Consider the following 19,390-nt stretch of genomic DNA (forward strand, 5'->3'; position numbering starts at 1 on the left):
TCCACCTCAACCCTTGTTGCGGAGACGCTGAGGCCTGGAGTCTGACCCCGGCTCTCCATTGGCCGTGGAAGCGGTCGCGTAACGCAATAGCGGCGTTCCACACGCGAGCTCGTTCCCAACTGGGTTTCACACAGCTGATCCAGTGACGTCACAAAATCATGGAAGGATTGCGACACCACACGTGATTTTAGATGTTCACACACAATAATAAACAAGAAGAAAGAAAGCTGCATGTGTTTCACCCCTGGAAAAGGGGGAATAGAGAAGGAACCACGCAGACACGGTGTGAGTTCAGCCGTTTCCACTGTATTAATGAATGAGTGGAAGCTCTGCGTTTCCCCTCGCGCCAACTCAGACCTGACTAGACAATGCCAAACCAGCTAAAAACGTTTAATAACAAACTCTAGAATAGCAATTGGTCTCCAAAAAATAGATAAAACTGTAAACATAAAAGGTAATACTTAGGCAAATACATCAGAAGCACTTTTTATAAGCAAATTTTGTGTCGTCTTGACAAGGCAGGAATAATCGATCACAGATCACTCAATCTTCAACTGCAGTGCATTTTAACTCTCACTCATGAGCAAAATAGCTTTTTAGATAAACTTGTCTTCTAAATTACGAAATATATTTTCAACAAATCACTCATTTCAACTAAGTATGTTTTTAACCAGCTTAATCATGAAATAAATCAAGTATTTTTAACCTGTTAATCACGGAATAAAGGCTATTATTTTTAACTTATTCAGTCTACAACCTCCACACACGCATGAAAAAATGTCTCTGGGTTATTTTCTGTTCTGTTTACGTCTGTCACAATAGTTCACCTGGGGAGTTACACCTCAGGAAATAAAGACACACAGGTCCACTCTACAGATCAGACAGGAGACGTGGTCTGACCAACAACGTGCTTTTATTCAAATAAAAAAGAAAAAGAAAAGAGACTAAATTAACCTGAACAGGCTGAAGCTTACCAGGGTCCAACTCGGCCAACCAAAAAATACACACCAAAGCAAATTAAAGTCACCCGTCACAGTGCCGTGCGTCCAGGAGGTGCACTGTGAAGGAACACACACACACACACACACACACACACACACACACACACACACACACACGCGCGCGTGGAAAACTCCCGCCACCAAGGCCGATGGTAACCACTGGGAGCAAACAGCCTGCAATAAAAGAAAGAAACTGTTAAAAACAAAACCAACAAACAGTTGGCTAAACTTTAAATTCAATTCAATTTTATTTATAAAGCGCCAAATTACGACAAGGGTCGTCTTCAGGCACTTCACATAATAAACATTCCAGTTCAGGTCAGTTCATTAAGCCAATCAGAAAAAATGTTTTCTATATAAGGAACCCAGCAAATTGCATCAAGTCACTGACTAGTGTCAGTGACTTGATGCAATCCTCATACTAAGCAAGCATAAAGCGACAGTGGAGAGGAAAACTCCCTTTTAACAGGAAGAAACCTCCAGAGAATCCTGGCTCAGTATAAGCAGCCATCCTCCACGACTCACTGGGGATGGAGAAGACAGAGCAGACACACACACACACACACACACACACACACGCACGCACACGCGCACACGCACGCACGCACACTCACGCACACTCACAAAGACAAAGTAATGTGTCTATAGTTATACTGTGATTTCTTAGTAAATATTCTATTTGGTGAAAGATAAACTTTATTATATTTATCCTAGTGGATCTATAATTAAACGGGTAAACTAGTAGTAGCACATTCAACGTCAAAGAGAGTAAAAAGTTATTATCAGGAGAGGGAAAATGTTTAAGTAGTTAGCAGCAGTGTGCTAGACGATGGCCCCCTCCATGAGGCCACCACAGCTCAGCAGAACATCGTTGTAGCTTCTTCTGGGGAGAAAAACAGAGAGAAAATAAAGTTAACAGCTGAAATTGCAGAAAATAGTACAGTTAAAGAGCAGACTTTATATAAACAAATTATATAAAGATGGACAGCCTGCTAGTTCACCAGCCAGGAGTTGCAGGCTGTCTAAAATAAATCAAAATAAAGTTAAATCATTTATTTTAAAAGAGCAATCAGTCTCGCTCAGATGCGTGCCAGACATGCGCCACGCACGGCAAAGAGCTAAGCAGCTCGAAAGTTCTTGCTGCTGGAGACGCCTGAGAGGTGGTCCTCCATGGACCCGAGTGGAGTCCCACTATAGTCTAGTCTAGGAGGTGATGTCGTTGGCGGCCGTGGATACCATCTGGTATAGGCCAGCGGGACCGGCCACTGTCGCATCCAAACACCCGCACGCCAGGCAATGCCGGGAGTTCGTGTCCTCTACTTGTGGGAGCCAGGAACTAATCAAAAAAATCTGGAGAAGCAAAACAGCAGAGTCTGCGGAGGTGCCGACTCTAACATGACCCAAAAGCTAATTAAAATGAGCTGCTGAATGATGAAAAGGGCTGGGTGCATACCTTAGACGTTGGTTTGCCTTCTCCCTTGTCCTCTGTCCTGTCAGTCTTCACTCAGGTTTCTCCCTCCATTTCCTGTTCCCCAGCCACTTAGCCTTATTTAATTCTAAGGCTAAGATCTGTGAACAAACACACATTGTTAAAATGCTAAAAAGACACCAAAATGCTATAAATACTCTAAACAAATACCTCATCAGCATTCAGCTTGCTCACGCTTCACAAAAAGGAAACGTTGAATTAAAAATATAACCTTTATTTTACTAAAATAAAGCGAGGCCAGGTCACTCACCACTGTCTTAGCTGCACCCATGTCTGCACACAAGGAGAGGCATTCGGCTTTCTGCAGCTAGAGCCCGACCGCCCCAATTATAGCGGCATCGTAATGAAACACCTGGCTCGGCGGCACTGCACGTCCAACCAGAACTACTTCCGGGAACTACGGTGACCCGGTCACTCTAGGAGTCGAAATAAAAAACTGACAGTCCCAGTTCCAATCAATGCTTGACGCCCAACCTTACTGACAGTAAATCTCAGCAGCACCAAGTCGTTCTACAACAGAGTTTTTGTGTTGTTTAGGTTCCGTCAGAGTCTTCGACTTCCTGTCAAAAAATGAACTGACACTGATCCGATTTAATCAGGGTGGAACGGCTCTCAGCTGGGCTCCATCTTCGGTAAGTGTGGCAGTACCGAAGGGTGAAGGGTAGGACAGAACACCGACCTATGCAGCTGCTGTGTTTGCCTCCAGGTAAGCCAGAGTCAAGATTTACTGGTGACAGGTTTTGAGGATGGGGTGATCCGTTTACTGGAGCTATTCAACCACGAGAGGCTGAAAACGGCCGAGCTACGCCTCCAGCAGGCCTTCAAACCTCACAGCGCCCCCGTGACTGCGGTGGCTTTTAAAGGAAATGGAGAGATCCTAGCCACAGGGGTGAGTCACGCAGCTACGGTCAACAATAAACAGCATGGAGCAGCAAACAACACAAACACAAGTTCACACTCTGAACAAAATACAATAAATTTAATCAGCAAAGAAAAATATTTAACTACATATCAACGCAGGAAGACTGTTTAGAATTAGACTTCAGACATCAAACGTTTGAACGCAGCCAGATATTCCTGGGCAATGGTGGCACAGGAGCTAAGTGCTCGCCCCATAATTTGAAGGTTGCAGGTTCGAGCCCCGCTCAGTCTGTAGCTGTCGTTGTGTCCTTGGGCAAGACACTTAGCCCACCTTGCCTGCTGGTGGTGGTCAGAGGGACCGGTGGCGCCAGTGCTCGGCAGCCTCGCCTCTGTCAGTGCGCCCCAGGGCAGCTGTGGCTACATCGTAGCTCATCGATGAATGTGTGTGTGAATGGGTGTGTGAATGGGTGAATGACTGGTTGTGTTGTAAAGTGTTTTGGGGGGTTCCAGGACTCTAGAGGGCACTATATCAAATACAGGCTATTTACCAATTCTGAAACCAGAGCAGCACATGTTTGGAGGTAATGTTGGTGTAACATTTTTAAAGAGAGAATCCTTTTTTTATTGAAGGATAAAACAACCAAGGTTCAATTAAATTAAAATAAATTCAAGTTTATTTATATAGCGCCAAATCACAACAAGAGGACCTTCACAGAGTAAACATCCCAGTACAGGTCAGGGGCCTCATTTATCAAGCTTGCTTATGCACAAAACGGGGTCGGAAAACTGCGTAAGCAACTTTCCATGCAAACTTTGGGATTTATAAAAGAAAACGTAGCAGAAAAATTTGCGCAACTTTAAGTTGACTAAGGACCTGGCTTACGCACATGTTGGACATGGATAGCACCTGCAGTGCTGCTGCTGAGAAGATACAATTATGAAATTTTGCAGCATTGTCACTTGTACCGCTTCATGCACACACAGAACAAGACCCCCCACACGCAGCATAACTACAGAGATAACTCTGGATAACCTAGCCTTTTAGATGGAGGCATGTTGGAGGTGGGGCAAGGGAGAGCCATCTTTACCGACTGTACACTCCACCTCCCTGTACTCCCCCACTTGTCCAGATCTAGGCTAACATCAGATTTTAACCATAGGCCCTATCAAATAAAAATGTTTTAATCAAAAGTAGACGAGGTGTCTGCCTCACGGACTAAAGCTGGGAGCTGGTTCCACAGGAGAGGAGCCTGATAACTAAAAGATCTGCCTCCCATCCTAATTTTAGATATTCTGGGAACCACCAGTAGACCTGCAGTCTGAGAGCGAAGTGCTCGGTTAGGAACGTATGGAACAATCAGGTCACTGATGTATGATGGAGCTTGATTATTAAGAGCTTTATATGTGAGAAGAAGGATCTTAGCATCCAGAACGTTTCATTAAAATCAGTCCAGAAGTTCTCACACACTCACACGTTCCATCTGGTTTTCCTCCACCCCCACTCAGAGTTCAGACTGCACCGTGTTTTTCTTCCTGGTTGGGCGGAAGTACTGCCCCATGGGGTTCGTCCACGTTCCTGGTCCTGTTCAGGCGCTGGAGTGGTCCGCTCACTCCCATGTAAGTCTGAGACAAGATGATCGTTCATCTGCTTTTGTAGCACACCTCACTTCCAGCTGAATGCTTCTCACCAGAGCGAGAACCGGCTGCTGGTCTTGTGTCAGAGCGGTCATGTCGTGGAGCTTCAGAGTCCTGATCCAAACGCTGAGGTGCCAACCCAAACCTTCCTGCTGCCGGACCTGCCCCGGAGATCCTTTAGGTTTAAGAGCATCAAATCTCAAATCAAGGTGTGAAGTTCTCGGTTAGCTAAATCAGAGACCTGCAGCTTAAAGTGTTTCATCATCAGGCGATTTTAAATCTGCTTGGGTTTATTCAGAGAGAGCAGGAACTCGCCAGACGTCAGGCAGTGAAGGAGAAGAAAGAGGAGGAGGAGGAACTCCCTCCCCTCTTCATCCCAGATCCTCCTAGTCCCCTCTGCTGTGGTTTCTACTCACGGCCCGGACAGTTCTGGCTCTCCATGGTACAGACTCCGACACTCACCACAGATTCACTATGAAATAACAGCTTCAGTTAAAACTCCCAACAACCACCTTTAGTTTAGGGGTGATAATCTGGATTATTCATTTAATCTAAAGATTGAGGTTCTGTCCTGCAGGGAGGCTTCGACGCAGGGTTCTTGTATCACTGTGAGTTCTCTGAGAATCAGGAAGAAGATCCGAACCAGCGACAGGACAAGCCTTTTGACTTTGTGCCCATCACCGACGCAGACAACGACCCCGTTTGCTCCATCACTTTCAGGTAAGCAAACGTCAAAAAATAAAGCCGCAGCTTTGAAATCAGTCCGAAGCGTCCTTCCTGGTGTTCTGCAGCTCCAACAGGAAGCTGCTCCTCTGTGGAATGAGCTCAGGCTCCATCAGAATTTACCCTCTGCAGCCCGGAGACCACGACCTCTCCTCCATGCGGGCCTTCTGGGCTCTAAGCGTTCACGACAACCAGTATGGGCATCTGCAACACGCTCGCTTCAGCTATGATGACCTGTTTGTTCTCACGGCTGGAGACGATGGAAACATCTTCTCCTTCTGCCTGGTCCCTGCTGAGGAGGTTCAGGAACGCCTGCAAACAACAGAGGTCAAACTTCCCTTTCCCCGGGTCAGTCCACGTGTTCCCCGGCTGTGGAGAGATTCAAATCTGGAGTTTTAGGATGGATGCTCCATGTTTTATGTGGTATTTTTAGTTTTCTGATGAATGGACTTTGTTCGTGTGAATCTCAGGTTGGTCTGGAGCCTCTGGTGTCAGCTGCAGACATCACCGACCCAGCAGCCGACAGGTGAGCCTGGATTTCTTCTGACCATCTCTGCCCATGATGTAAGCTAATGTGTGTGTTTATGACGCAGCTGTTATTCATTTACCTTGTTTGACCTTTCCTGTGACCCCTACTGACCTTCATCCCTGTAGCATCGAGACCGCCAGACAGAAGCTGATGAAGGAAATCCTTCATCATGAAACTGAGCTGAAGCACTCGGGAATACAGAAGCAGCTTGTGGAGCTCCAGATGAAGTTCCAACAGGTTCTGTTGGAAAACCAAAAGCTGCCAGAGCACGTCCGTCTGATACCTGAGGTACACAGCCAGCAGTCTCTAAAAACTCCAAAACATTTACCTAAGAAGTTACAAATCCTGCGGGTAAAGATGTTAAACCCTTAAGACACAAACAGCTTCCTGACTTCAGCTGCTTTAGTTAAAGGAACCTTTTAGATTTTGAGTTTGTGTTCAGGAGCTGCGGGTCGACTCGTTTTATCAGCAGCTGGAGAAGCTGAAGGAGCAGAAGACGATGGAGGTCCGGAAGCAGCTGGCCTGGGAGCAGGAATGTCGCAGCATCGTTCTGAGGAAGGTCCAGAGATGGTACTAACCCTAACCTGGGTCAGGGTGCTACTGGTTAGACCGGATCAGGGCGGTAAGGGTCAGGGTGATACTGGTTAGACCAGCTCAGGGCGGTAAGGGTCAGGGTGATACTGGTTAGACCGGATCAGGGTGGTAAGGGTCAGGGTGGTACTGGTTAGACCGGATCAGGGCAGTAAGGGTCAGGGTGATACTGGTTAGACCAGCTCATGGCACTGGTTAGACTGGATCAGGGCGGTAAGGGTCAGGGTGGTACTGGTTAGACCGGATCAGGGTGGTACTGGTTAGACCGGATCAGGGCGGTAAGGGTCAGGGTGATACTGGTTAGACCAGCTCAGGGCGGTAAGGGTCAGGGTGATACTGGTTAGACTGGATCAGGGTGGTAAGGGTCAGGGTGGTACTGGTTAGACCGGATCAGGGCGGTAAGGGTCAGGGTGGTACTGGTTAGACCGGATCAGGGCAGTAAGGGTCAGGGTGATACTGGTTAGACCAGCTCATGGCACTGGTTAGACTGGATCAGGGCGGTAAGGGTCAGGGTGGTACTGGTTAGACCGGATCAGGGTGGTACTGGTTAGACTGGATCAGGGCGGTAAGGGTCAGGGTGGTACTGGTTAGACCGGATCAGGGTGATACTGGTTTGACTGGATCAGGGTAAGTAAGTAAGTAAATTTGACAAAAAAAAAAAACGTGAAAAGTTTGATACAGTAATCTGGACGGGAATAGATAAAGGCCTGGATAACCATTTCAAGTTCATGTTTTGACACCAGCCTTCACAGTTTGGAAATATTTCTTAAAGAGCAAGTCACCCCCGAATCAACTTTTGTTTGCTGATAAACTATATAAACCGTGCTGTAGACACGTGTGGTTAATAATTTGGCACTTTAGTGCATCTTAGTTTAAATTAAAATTTTCTAACTAAAACTGTCAGTGTTGCGCCCTCTTCAGGTAAAAACTCTGCACTGCATTTGAATTTTAATCTGCCATTGCTATTGGCTAAGAGGTACACTATGACATTAGTTGGTACATTATGATGTCACAATGTCGTTGTGAGCCTGTGTGTGTATATTTTTTTAGCTGCTCTGCCCTCTCGGTCTGCTAGGCAACAGCATTTGTTGCATTTTTCAATCAGGAAGTGGGAGTGGAGTTAAGCCTGGGGCACATTTTGAGGAGTCAAGAGGTCACACAGGAGGCGCCGCTGAGCGCTTCTTGGAAAGTTGCGCGATACTCACAACATCACGCGGGACTTGAGAACAGAAAGCGGGAAGTTCAAATTCTAATTCTAATTCAAAGATACTTTATTAATCCCAGAGGGAAATTAGAGTTTCAGTACACACAATTCTAAGATCAGACATACATACAGGCAAAGACACATGACGAGAATTGGTGACTGTGGTCATTCGCAACCCGAGTCGCGCTACCTCAATAGAGATCAGAGGGTTACATGAGGATTGGGTCAGGTGGAGGAAAAAAAAGGCACTTACCCTCAACAGTTACCCCCAACAGGGAGGGCAGCTTTGCTATGCAAAAAACACCTCAGACAGAAATGCAACAGACTTCAGACATCACACAACATAAGTGTCCACTAGGTGGGGAGGTAGGGTTGGGGACTCTCCTCACATCAGTGCATGCAGCCATGATAAGCAGCGCCCGTCACCTCCGTTTGGAGAGGGGAGGGAGGTAATTGCGTTAGAGAGCACAGTGACTCCTGGAAATGATCCAACGGCCTTCACCGGTTGCAGTCCCGCCCAGGCGGGGATAGGGAGACAGAGTTACCATGGCGGCAGCAGCATTCCACATTTCTTCTGAGGGGGAGTAATCTCTTCAGCCTCACAGGCTCAAGGGCACCAGATTCAGATAAGAACTTGTTTTGGGAACAGACAGAGATAATTTCCTCTCTGTCTTAAAGTTCTGTTGATCTCCAACCCCTCTAAATCCAATAATGGCGTAATTAATCTATCCCAATCCGTACTGATCCGTCAACTCGCTCCTTGATGGTATCCACCTTCTGTGCCAGAGTCTGAATCTCAGCCAAAGTTCCAAGCTTACGACTCATCTCAACAATTATATGAGTCTGTGCGTTCACAGCGCGGTGTAATCCATCCCTGAGCTCCAGGATTGAGCCAATATTACTCGACAAGTCATTAATTTTCCGGTAAGCCAGGTAACCGCTCAGGCCAACCAGTACGAAACCTGACACCAACTCCACGAATATCTAGACGTCTTCAGAATTCTCTACAGACAGTTGAGAGAGGCAGATCAGGTTCCACTGTTTCCAGGAGTCCATGATATACCCAGCTGGCTCTGTCCCAGAGGGGCAACCGGGAGCCCCTTCTCCCGTTCTCATCGTTGAAAAAATTTTGTCAATCGCGTTGAGAGACCAGCTCACCAGGTCCATTTTAGTAATTTCAGTTTCAAGTTTTCCAGAAAAAATGCAGAAGCGTCATACACCCAAAGACAGACAAAGAGCCTTGGGATAAGATAGGGAGGAGAGGAGGAAAAAAGCATCTGTACTCTCCAAGAGCCGGAAGAAGTCATTAACTGCCATTGACGACAAAAGTCATCATTTTAAATCCAACTAAAAAGTTTGCCTTTTTTTACTGTGTGGGCGTCGGACGAGCCCCCGCATTGTGAGAACAAACATCTCAGCTCTAAAGCCAATCTTCATCTGCATACGTCACGTGATCAGAAAGCAGAACATCCATGTGTTAGGAGATCGTTTTGGGCCGCTGCTGTAAAAAAAGTGAGGCGCAAACCGGAAAAGCTTCTGCCGATCACAATTCAACAACGGATTATGAAAGAACGGATAAAGCTTGAAACACGCGGATTCTTCCTGATGTAAGAAGTGAGTCTCCGCTTTGTTTTGGTAGTTCTGGCTTCGACATCATAGAATGCAACATTCTGTGACTCTTAAAAAAACTGTGAAAATGCTGGCAGTGAAGGGCTTTTCTGATCACTAAACGGCTGGCAGTGAATGAGTTAAAAATGGGTAAGTACACTATTGGAATATTTTAAGATCAATAGTACTTTAAAGTTAATAAAACTGCGGCTGGGTTTGTGCCGTAAAGCCGTTCTGCATCGTAATGTATGTTGTAACTATACTGACTTCTATTCAAAATATTGGTGCAGGTGCAGCATGGCCGCAGCGCACCAACCTCTGGTGTGCCCCAGGCTTTAGACTCTGGTAGGGGGTGACCTGCTCTTTAAGTGATAAAAACAGTTTTGGACCAATGTTTTTGAGTGGCCTTCAAGAGACATTGATTGGTCAAAAATAACACCCAAATTCCTTAAGTTTGTCTTGACGGCAGAAGATAAATGACCAAGTTTTAGATTAATCAGGGGAACCATGCTCTCAGGGGCAATGATGAGACATTCGGTCTTTTCAGAGTTTAACTGGAGGAAGTTATCTTCTAGCCAGCTGGTGATCGCTGAAAGACACTCTAGTAATTCAGACAGTTTGTAGAACTCAGAATCCTTAAAGGAGCAGTACAGCTGAATATCATCTGCATATAGGTGATAAGAGACATTATGAAAAGAATCAAGTATCTGTCCAAGAGGGTGTATGTACAGCAGAAACAACAGTGGACCCAAAACAGAGCCTTGAGGTACCCCACAGAACAGATCGGTAGAACCTAACATGATTTGGTTTCCACAGACACTGTACCTTCTGTTAGAAAGGAATGATCTAAACCAGTCTAGAACTGTTCCAGAGATCCCCACCGAGTCACCAAGTCTGTTAATTAAGGTGCTGTGATCAACAGTGTCAGAAGCTGCAGAACGCTGTGAACTCCCCGTTGTCTGCAGCCATCATGATGTCACTGGAAACTTTAAGCAAAGCTGTTTCTGTTGAATGCTTTTTACCAAAACTAGACTGGAATTTATCAAAACTGTTGTGTAGTTCCAGAAAAGTAATCAGCTGATCTGCCACAACCTTTTCCAAAATTCTAGTGATAAAGGGTCATTTAGAAATGGGTCTGTAATTTTTAGGCTGAGATGAGTCCAAAATGGGTTTTTTAAGGATAGGTTCAATAACTGCATGATTGATAACAGATGGTACAGAGCCAGATTGTAGAGATAAATTAATCAAATCTGCAATGCATGGGCCAGTTTGGTCAAACATCCTGATTAACAAGGTAGCAGGAATGAAATCAGCTGGGCATGAGGTTGGTTTCTTGTGTTTCTGAATGAGGCAAATATCCTGGAAATCTCCGGGAGTAAAGACAGACCATGATTGGGAGGAAGGTGGTTGGATGGGGGGTGGGAAGTAGATGGGGGTGATATGTCTTATTTTATTCTGAAAGAATGCTAGAAAGTCGTTACAGTCAGACCTTGAGTAAACTGGCATAAGAGGGACGTGAGGTGAAACAATCTGGTTTATGGTGTCAAACAGGACTTTACAGTTATTTTTTGTTTACAGCAGTCAGCTGAGCAAAGTGGCCCTTTAAAGTTCTTTAACGTGCAGCCTGTTACTTTCTAATCGTTGATTTCCGACGTCTCTTGGCTCTGCGGCGTGTCCGTCTGAGACTGTAAATGTTCTAATAAATCCAAGGACTTTCCTTTATGTTAGATAAAACGATCTGCTTAACAGGAGCCACTTTATGCAGCATAGCTCTATCCAATGACTGGATGAACAAGCTTGGATCTTCACCCTGAACTGAGCTGCTGTCAAATAATCTAGAAAATCCGACCACTGCTGACTGATTAATGATACGTCTCTTTGGTTTTAGGTTGTGAGGGACAGATTCAACATTAGATAGGACATTAAAGGCGGTACTGGTCAGATCGGGTCAGGGCGGTACTGGTTAGACCGGGTCAGGGCGGTATTGGTCAGATCGGGTCAGGGCGGTACTGGTTAGACCGGGTCAGGGCGGTACTGGTCAGATCGGGTCAGGGCGGTACTGGTTAGACCGGGTCAGGGTGGTACTGGTTAGACCGGGTCAGGGCGGTACTGGTCAGATTGGGTCAGGGCGGTACTGGTTAGACCGGGTCAGGGTGGTACTGGTTAGACCGGGTCAGGGCGGTACTGGTCAGATTGGGTCAGGGTGGTACTGGTTAGACCGGGTCAGGGCGGTACTGGTCAGATCGGGTCAGGGCGGTACTGGTTAGACCGGGTCAGGGTGGTACTGGTCAGATCGGGTCAGGGCGGTACTGGTTAGAACGGGTCAGGGCGGTACTGGTCAGATCGGGTCAGGGCGGTACTGGTTAGACCGGGTCAGGGCGGTACTGGTTAGACCGGGTCAGGGCGGTACTGGTCAGATCGGGTCAGGGCAGTACTGGTTAGACCGGGTCAGGGTGGTACTGGTTAGACCGGGTCAGGACGGTACCGTTAGACCGGGTCAGGGCGGTACTGGTAAGACCGTGTCAGGGCGGTACTGGTTAGACCGGGTCAGGGCGGTACTGGTTAGATAGACCGGGTCTGGGCGGTATAGATTGGGTCAGGGTGGTACTGGTTAGACCGGGTCAGGGCGGTACTGGTTAGACTGGGTCAGGGCGGTACTGGTTAGACTGGGTCAGGGTGGTACTGGTTAGACCGGGTCAGGGTGGTACTGGTTAGATTGGGTCAGGGTGGTACTGGTTAGACCGGGTCAGGGTGGTACTGGTTAGACCGGGTCAGGGCGGTACTGGTTAGACTGGGTCAGGGCGGTACTGGTTAGACTGGGTCAGGGTGGTACTGGTTAGATCGGGTCAGGGCGGTACTGGTTAGACCGGGTCAGGGCGGTACTGGTTAGACTGGGTCAGGGCGGTACTGGTTAGACTGGGTCAGGGTGGTACTGGTTAGACTGGGTCAGGACGGTACCGTTAGACCGGGTCAGGGCGGTACTGGTAAGACCGGGTCAGGGCGGTACTGGTTAGATAGACCGGGTCTGGGCGGTACTGGTTAGATAGACCGGGTCTGGGCGGTACTGGTTAGATTGGGTCAGGGTGGTACTGGTTAGACCGGGTCAGGGCGGTACTGGTTAGACCGGGTCAGGGCGGTACTGGTTAGACTGGGTCAGGGTGGTACTGGTTAGACTGGGTCAGGGTGGTACTGGTTAGATCGGGTCAGGGCAGTACTGGTTAGACCGGGTCAGGGCGGTACTGGTTAGACTGGGTCAGGGCGGTACTGGTTAGACTGGGTCAGGGTGGTACTGGTTAGACTGGGTCAGGGCGGTACTGGTTAGACTGGGTCAGGGTGGTACTGGTTAGACCGGGTCAGGGTGGTACTGGTTAGATCGGGTCAGGGCGGTACTGGTTAGACCGGGTCAGGGCTGTACTGGTTAGACTGGGTCAGGGCGGTACTGGTTAGACTGGGTCAGGGCGGTACTGGTTAGACTGGGTCAGGGTGGTACTGGTTAGACTGGGTCAGGGCGGTACTGGTTAGACTGGGTCAGGGCGGTACTGGTTCTAACTTGTCTTCTCTCAGGTTCACAGACTTTGTGGGGGGAGATGTTGTGACAGTTTGTGCGATTGGCAGCAGCCGCTGTGTTTCTACGTACCGTCTGCCGTCGCTCTCAGAGGCTTCACCCCAGGTCTCAGCTGAGAGCGGATCTGACCTTCCTGATGGAGGAACTGAAGCTACACACAATCTCCACCAATCCCCAGCAGAAGCTGAGGAAGACTGCCCCCGAACAGCGGTCAGTGACTCCTCTGAGCCTGCACCAGGGCCTTCAGCCTCCCCTCCATCCAAGAAGGAGAAGTCGCTCCATAAAGCCAGGCTTCAGCTGGGAGATCGTCAGGAAGAGAACCGTCGAAAGGCTGCAGAAAGGGCAGAAGTGGCTCAAGCTAAATTTGCAGCAAGGAGGCAGGAATGGGCCCAACTGTGAGTCTAGAGCCAACCTACCCGCTAAAGCAGAAACACAAGCTTCAGCCTGTGTGGGCAGTAAGATCAGCCGTAACCTTTGGGATGATGTTTGTGTCTCAGATATGCAGAGAAGCCGGGCAAGAACTATGAGGATCCAGAACTGGTCCAGGGCATCCTTCAGGCCAGAGAGACTATCGATGGAGTGAAAACCTCAGTGATGACCCTGAAGGAGAAGAAGGAAGAGCTGATTTCCTTAGAAGTCAAAGTATAAACTCACACATCAGCTCTCTGTTGATAATCTGAAGTGGCTTTGATCAGGTGGTTTAATTCTAATACAGTTCATTTATAAACACCAAAGGTCACTTTACAATAAAAACAAACCAGACTCACTTTTTATTATGTAAAAAAAGGCTGACGGCTAATGTAACGTTTACCTTCATCCTTACAGATCCGCACAAAGCAAACTGAGATGAACAGAAAGATTGTAGCTTTGAGGGATTCCAAGGTCCAGCTGGTGTCTCGGTTTGATGCTCAGATCCAGCAGCTGCAGAAAATCCAGCAGCATCTACCACCTCATCTCTGCCTCCCGCTACCTACCCCTCCCACCCTGTTACCCACGGAAACCCCGGAGAGGAAGCTGCAGTGCGGCCGCATCGCTGTGGAGAAATACATGAAACTGAGGGAGCAAAGGTGTGTAGCAGGGGAGGATCCAGGGAAGGGATCAGGGTGGGGCTAGGGGAGGGGCCTAGGGAGGAGTCATGGGTGGGGATAGAAGAGGGACCTATATTTAGCCCCCTTCAGACAGGCCATGAAAAATGGAAATGTTCCGGAATCTGTCCGTAAGACCTTTCTGTCTGAATACAAACATCCGGATAACGTGTTCCGGAATTTAACCGGACGAAGCCCCTAGTAACAGGTCCGGACTTGTTACGGACAGGGTGGCTGCTTCAGACTGGTGAGGTAGATTTCCGGACAAGGAGGAGGGGGAGGAGGAGGGGACCGGGGGACGCTGTGCGCACCTAGATAGCCCGCTGCTGTAGAATGCGGCGAACCATGGCAGCGCACCTCCTACGGTACCGCCTAGACACGCGACGGAGCGCTTCACACCGCTTCAGTGATTCCTTTAACCATTGAGCTTCATCATCCAGGTCTCTTAAGCGTCTTCGTGTGCGCAGAATTACGCTTAAGCGCCTCGTGATTTTTATCTTGAGAGGCGCTATAGAAATGATATTTTCTTCTTCTTAACATAAGTACGATTCTACTACCCCCCCCCCCCCCCCCCGCCGCCGCCGTCAGACATCTGGAACTTTTCCCTGCTGTGTGAAGGCAGCCGAAAGGACAAGTTCTGGTACAAAAGTGGTCTGAAAACACAGTTCCGGTTAAAAACCGGATTGAATTGTCCGCAAATGTTCCAGAATGTCTGTCTGAAAAGGGCTCAGGAGTCGTGAGCAATGGGAGGAGTCATGGGTGAGGGATGGGGAGGGGCCTAGAGAGGTGTCAGGGGTGGGGGATAGGGAGGGGAGCCAAGGGAAGGGAGGGGGGGGCCATGGAGGAGCCAAAAGTGAGAAAGGGGAGGAGCCTAGGTGGAGTATTCATAATTACTCTGCAGGTAAAACTTGTGTCGGTGGTAAATTAATTAGTTTACTTTAAATTCTGGTTTTTAAATTTTATTTCTTATATTTCTGAAGTCATCCCAGTCCACTTCCTGACAAACGGGTCCAAATTTAAACCGACCTTCGCTATTTCCTGTTTCCTTCTCAAACAGGCTGATGGGTGCACAGCAGCAGGGCGGGGCTGTGAGTTTTCTGGAGCTCTTGGAGAAAGGAATGGAGGCTGAAGAACGGAAAGGAAAACAAAAGGATAAAGGAGCAGAAACCTCAACCGTGTCGTCTTCAGCTGTAACGTGGGAAAGCAACAGGACGAAGGGGCAGGAGGTGTGGGACAAGATGGAGAAGGAACTGCAGAAGGAGGAGGAGATCCGACTGTGTCATAAACAGAGCTGTCTGGTGGAGCAGGTCATCATCATGCGTTAATAGTTCATCGCTGATTGAGTAGGAGCTTTGACTAACAAGGACCTCTTCTGTAATCTTCAGCTGGAAAGCTCTTCTGTGACTCAGTTTGATGCTGAGCTCCATCAACTGTATGAACAAAAACTACATCTGAACATTCAGCTGAAGCTGATGGAGCTGCAGATGCTGAAGGTCCAGCAGGAGGTGCTGGTGCTCAAACGCTTTGAGACGAGGGAGGAGAAGCTGCAGGAGAAGCTGTCCAAGTGCCTCCAGGAGGAGAACCAAGTTCTGGTAAAAAATAAAAATACTTCAGTGGAAATAAAACCAAGAACGGTCGCTGGTGGAGTTCAGGCCCTTCTGATCAGAACATAATCACCGCCATTAATCATGAGATGACATCACACTCCAGCTTCATTAAAACCACAAAGCAGACTGCCCAAGTAGGGCTGCTCCCTAGTGTGAGGGGGGACCTTGCATGGTGTTTTTTATAGTAAGTAAGAAAAAAACTTTATTTGTGTAGTGCCTGTCAAGGTAAAAGGCACAAAGCACGTCACATAAAAGAACATTTAAGAAATATAACATAGTCAGATCAAGAAAAGGATCAAATACATCAACAAACGGTATAAACGAGCAAAAATTTAAACATAGGCAGCTTTGTACAGGTGAGTCTTAAGCTGTTTTTAAAGAGCAAGTCACCCCCTACCAGAGTATTGCTCAACTTCCACTTCCTGTTAGAAAAATGCAACAAATGCTGTTGCCTAGCAGACAGAGAGGGCAGAGCCGCTAACAAATACACACACACACACACACACACACACACACAGACTCACAACGACATTGTGACATCAAATGGTGCCAGCTAACGTTCTAGGGTACCTCTTAGCCAATAGCGACGGCAGATTTAAATTCAAATGCAGTGCAGAGTTACCAGCATTCAGACATCAGTTCTGTTTGCTTCACAGCCAGACAGGACGCGGTAAAAAAAAAAAAAACAATAACGTAACTTCATGCATCGCTAGCTCCAAATCCAAAAACCTAAATATCCTAACCTAATGTTTTAGCCGAGAGTTGTTCTCAACACACTCCAAGTTCTGATCTGACAACATTTCTGTTTGAAGTTTTTATGATGCGTAACATCACCACTAGATCTAAAACGCCTAAAGTGTTACTGAAATGCAAACCAGTCGCTCTGGTTTCACTTTGGTTTACTGGTTTGAAATGGTCTGTCTCTTCCTTGTGTGGACAGCTGAAGCTGGAGGAGTGCAACCAGCAGCTGGAGCTGAAGGGAGCAGAGATGATCGATCTGAAGAAGAGAGTGAGAGCTCTGACTGACGCCTTTCAGGCTTCGCTGGGAGAAAACTGCCATTTTGAAGAGTTTCTGACCAAAGTCTTCACACAGACAATCAAACGAGTGCAGATGGAAAAATCACCTCTACATGAAGGTGCTGGAAGGTCAGCATGGGTCATCATTCCCTTCCTGTCTTCTTTATCACCTGAATTTGTGTTTGGAAACAGAAGACAGTGAAGAAGACTCAGATGATGACTTGGACGGTGATGATTACAGCAGCAAGAAGGAACGAGAAGCTTCTCTGAATGTCCGCCCTAAAGGTCAGCTGACTGAATCTGGTGCTGCGGTGTTTGATTCCTCAGAAAAAACGATCATGGTCCAACTAAATAAATCAAGTTCATAAACAGAGAAACAACTGCTCTGATTCTCAGTACAAGATTTAGTTTGGATTGAGTCCATCTCAGCAGGGTTGTGTGTTTGTGTCTCAGGCTGCAAGCCGGAGCTGTTTAAAAACACTCTGCAGCTCCGTCACGATCGAGTGGAGCTGGAGGAGCTGCTGGTGAAGGAGAGGAAGGTGGTTGAGGCTCTGAAGGAGGACATCACCTCGTTCCAGGAGAAGGTCAGCCTCTGTCCCCTCCACTGTTGTCTGTGAAACGGCGCTCTTCTTTCACAGCCTGCTCTGCGTTTTCTGTCGGGATTTCCAGGAGAAGTTAGTGAAGAGCCAGCGGCAGGCGGTGGAAGCTGACATCGAGTTGATGAACCAGGAGAAACAACAGGAAATGAACAAACTGGAAGTGATAATTCCCCTCAAACTCAACCAGGTAAACAAACGCTGAAGACAAATCAACTTCAGTCACACAACAGATTTATTTTCCTTTAGGTAAACAGCAGCTTTCCACCAATCAGAGCCTTTACTGCTGAGAGGCTAAAAAAAACGTAACACTAGTCTGTTTTACACTTCAGAAATACGTGAGATATTAGCTCTTAAAACAACAATAGTCATAATAATAATATTAGTTTTATTTTAAAGAGGACCTAGAATCTAAACCAACATTTTCCTTGTTGAATAAAGACAGCTTGAGTCATCAAATGCAGCATACCAAAAAGTCAAGGCCATGTACGACCTATTTTTATGTCAATTAAAAAGTGGAAAAAGGCATGGCATCCCCCCCCCCCCACACACACACACACACACTTTTTCCAAAGTCATTTTTTGTCTCCTGCACTTCCAAATGTATTACGCTATATTAAATAGACACTGGTTGAGCACTAGGACCAAGCGGAAAACAGCCGCGTTCCCATTACATATTTAATATTTTTTGTATACTTGTGTAAAAAATTAACACAGAACATGTGCCAGGGTGCAAAAACATCAAATAAATTCAAATCATTTGTATCTAGTGCAAATATTAATTGTTTTTTAAGCATTTTTATTAAGGGATCCATTAAAAAGTTTTATTTAAGGCTTGAGTGGGGACATACTGAGAAACCCTGACCGTAGTTTCAGTTTCTGCTTTCACGTGTCTCCTCAAACCCTTTTCCTCTTGGCTGAAACATCCTCCAACACACACACACACACACACACACACACACACACACACACACACACACACACACACACACACACACACATTGGTGGAGTGGGTGGGGAAAAGAGGTGTTTTTTTATGTGCCTTATACGTGTTTTATTTAGCCATCTATCAGGGCTTGGGCATTTTAAGCTCCAACACAATTTTATATGCTTTATAAAAGCTCAAAGATAAATAGCAATCTAGCACCCCTTTAATAAAGTCCCAAATTCATTACAGCAGTCAGTGGCTTGGCTTCATCTTCCTCCATCTTCATATTTCTACCAGATTCAGTTGGCCAGCAAGGGGCCGGTGCCGTCAGATCTGAGTGAATTCCTGTTATTGGACAAGATGGAGCTGTTCAGGATGGATGAGCAAATCCAACAGCTACAAGCAGATAATAAGAAGCTGAATGACCAGTTCCATCGAGATCTGAAAAAGCGTGAGAGACTCATTCGGGAAAAGAAAGAAAAGTCCATAAAGGTTCACGGTAAAACACCCAGGATTTATGTTTTAATATAGCCAAGGATTAGGGTAAAACAGTCAAGGTTCAGGCCAAAACAGTCAAGGTTCAGGGTAAAACAGTCAAGGTTCAGGGCAAAACAGTCAAGTTTCAGGGTAAAACAGTCAAGGATCAGGGTAAAACAGTCAAGTTTCAGGGTAAAACAGTCAAGGTTCAGGGTAAAACAGTCAAGGTTCAGGGTAAAACAGTCAAGTTTCAGGGTAAAACAGTCAAGGGTCAGGGCAAAACAGTCAAGGGTCAGGGTAAAACAGTCAAGGGTCAGGGCAAAACAGTCAAGGGTCAGGGCAAAACAGTCAAGGTTCAGGCCAAAACAGTCAAGGTTCAGGGCAAAACAGTCAAGGTTCAGGGTAAAACAGTCAAGTTTCAGGGTAAAACAGTCAAGGGTCAGGGCAAAACAGTCAAGGTTCAGGGTAAAACAG

General features: G+C 47.0%; 1 protein-coding gene across 4 annotated transcripts in view; it reads left to right on the top strand.

The window, feature by feature from the left end:
* Window positions 1–19,390, top strand: part of LOC107372875 (cilia- and flagella-associated protein 44) — a 50,132-nt gene that overhangs the window by 20,547 nt on the left and 10,195 nt on the right. For 3 of the 4 annotated variants that reach the window (XM_070552545.1, XM_070552541.1, XM_070552543.1), the window contains exons 11-30: window positions 3,028–3,122; window positions 3,197–3,379; window positions 4,858–4,968; window positions 5,043–5,195; window positions 5,285–5,428; window positions 5,564–5,706; window positions 5,778–6,057; window positions 6,180–6,235; window positions 6,364–6,526; window positions 6,681–6,808; window positions 13,206–13,601; window positions 13,704–13,848; window positions 14,032–14,273; window positions 15,349–15,598; window positions 15,677–15,883; window positions 16,839–17,034; window positions 17,108–17,200; window positions 17,369–17,499; window positions 17,585–17,701; window positions 18,737–18,938. In XM_070552545.1, the coding sequence (XP_070408646.1) occupies window positions 3,028–3,122; window positions 3,197–3,379; window positions 4,858–4,968; window positions 5,043–5,195; window positions 5,285–5,428; window positions 5,564–5,706; window positions 5,778–6,057; window positions 6,180–6,235; window positions 6,364–6,526; window positions 6,681–6,808; window positions 13,206–13,601; window positions 13,704–13,848; window positions 14,032–14,273; window positions 15,349–15,598; window positions 15,677–15,883; window positions 16,839–17,034; window positions 17,108–17,200; window positions 17,369–17,499; window positions 17,585–17,701; window positions 18,737–18,938 (3,435 nt within the window). The remainder of the gene's footprint in view (window positions 1–3,027; window positions 3,123–3,196; window positions 3,380–4,857; window positions 4,969–5,042; window positions 5,196–5,284; window positions 5,429–5,563; window positions 5,707–5,777; window positions 6,058–6,179; window positions 6,236–6,363; window positions 6,527–6,680; window positions 6,809–13,205; window positions 13,602–13,703; window positions 13,849–14,031; window positions 14,274–15,348; window positions 15,599–15,676; window positions 15,884–16,838; window positions 17,035–17,107; window positions 17,201–17,368; window positions 17,500–17,584; window positions 17,702–18,736; window positions 18,939–19,390) is intronic. The other variant, XM_070552542.1, reaches the window with a different exon arrangement.

This window comes from Nothobranchius furzeri, chromosome 6 (genome assembly GCF_043380555.1).
Source record: "Nothobranchius furzeri strain GRZ-AD chromosome 6, NfurGRZ-RIMD1, whole genome shotgun sequence".
NCBI lineage: Eukaryota > Metazoa > Chordata > Actinopteri > Cyprinodontiformes > Nothobranchiidae > Nothobranchius > Nothobranchius furzeri.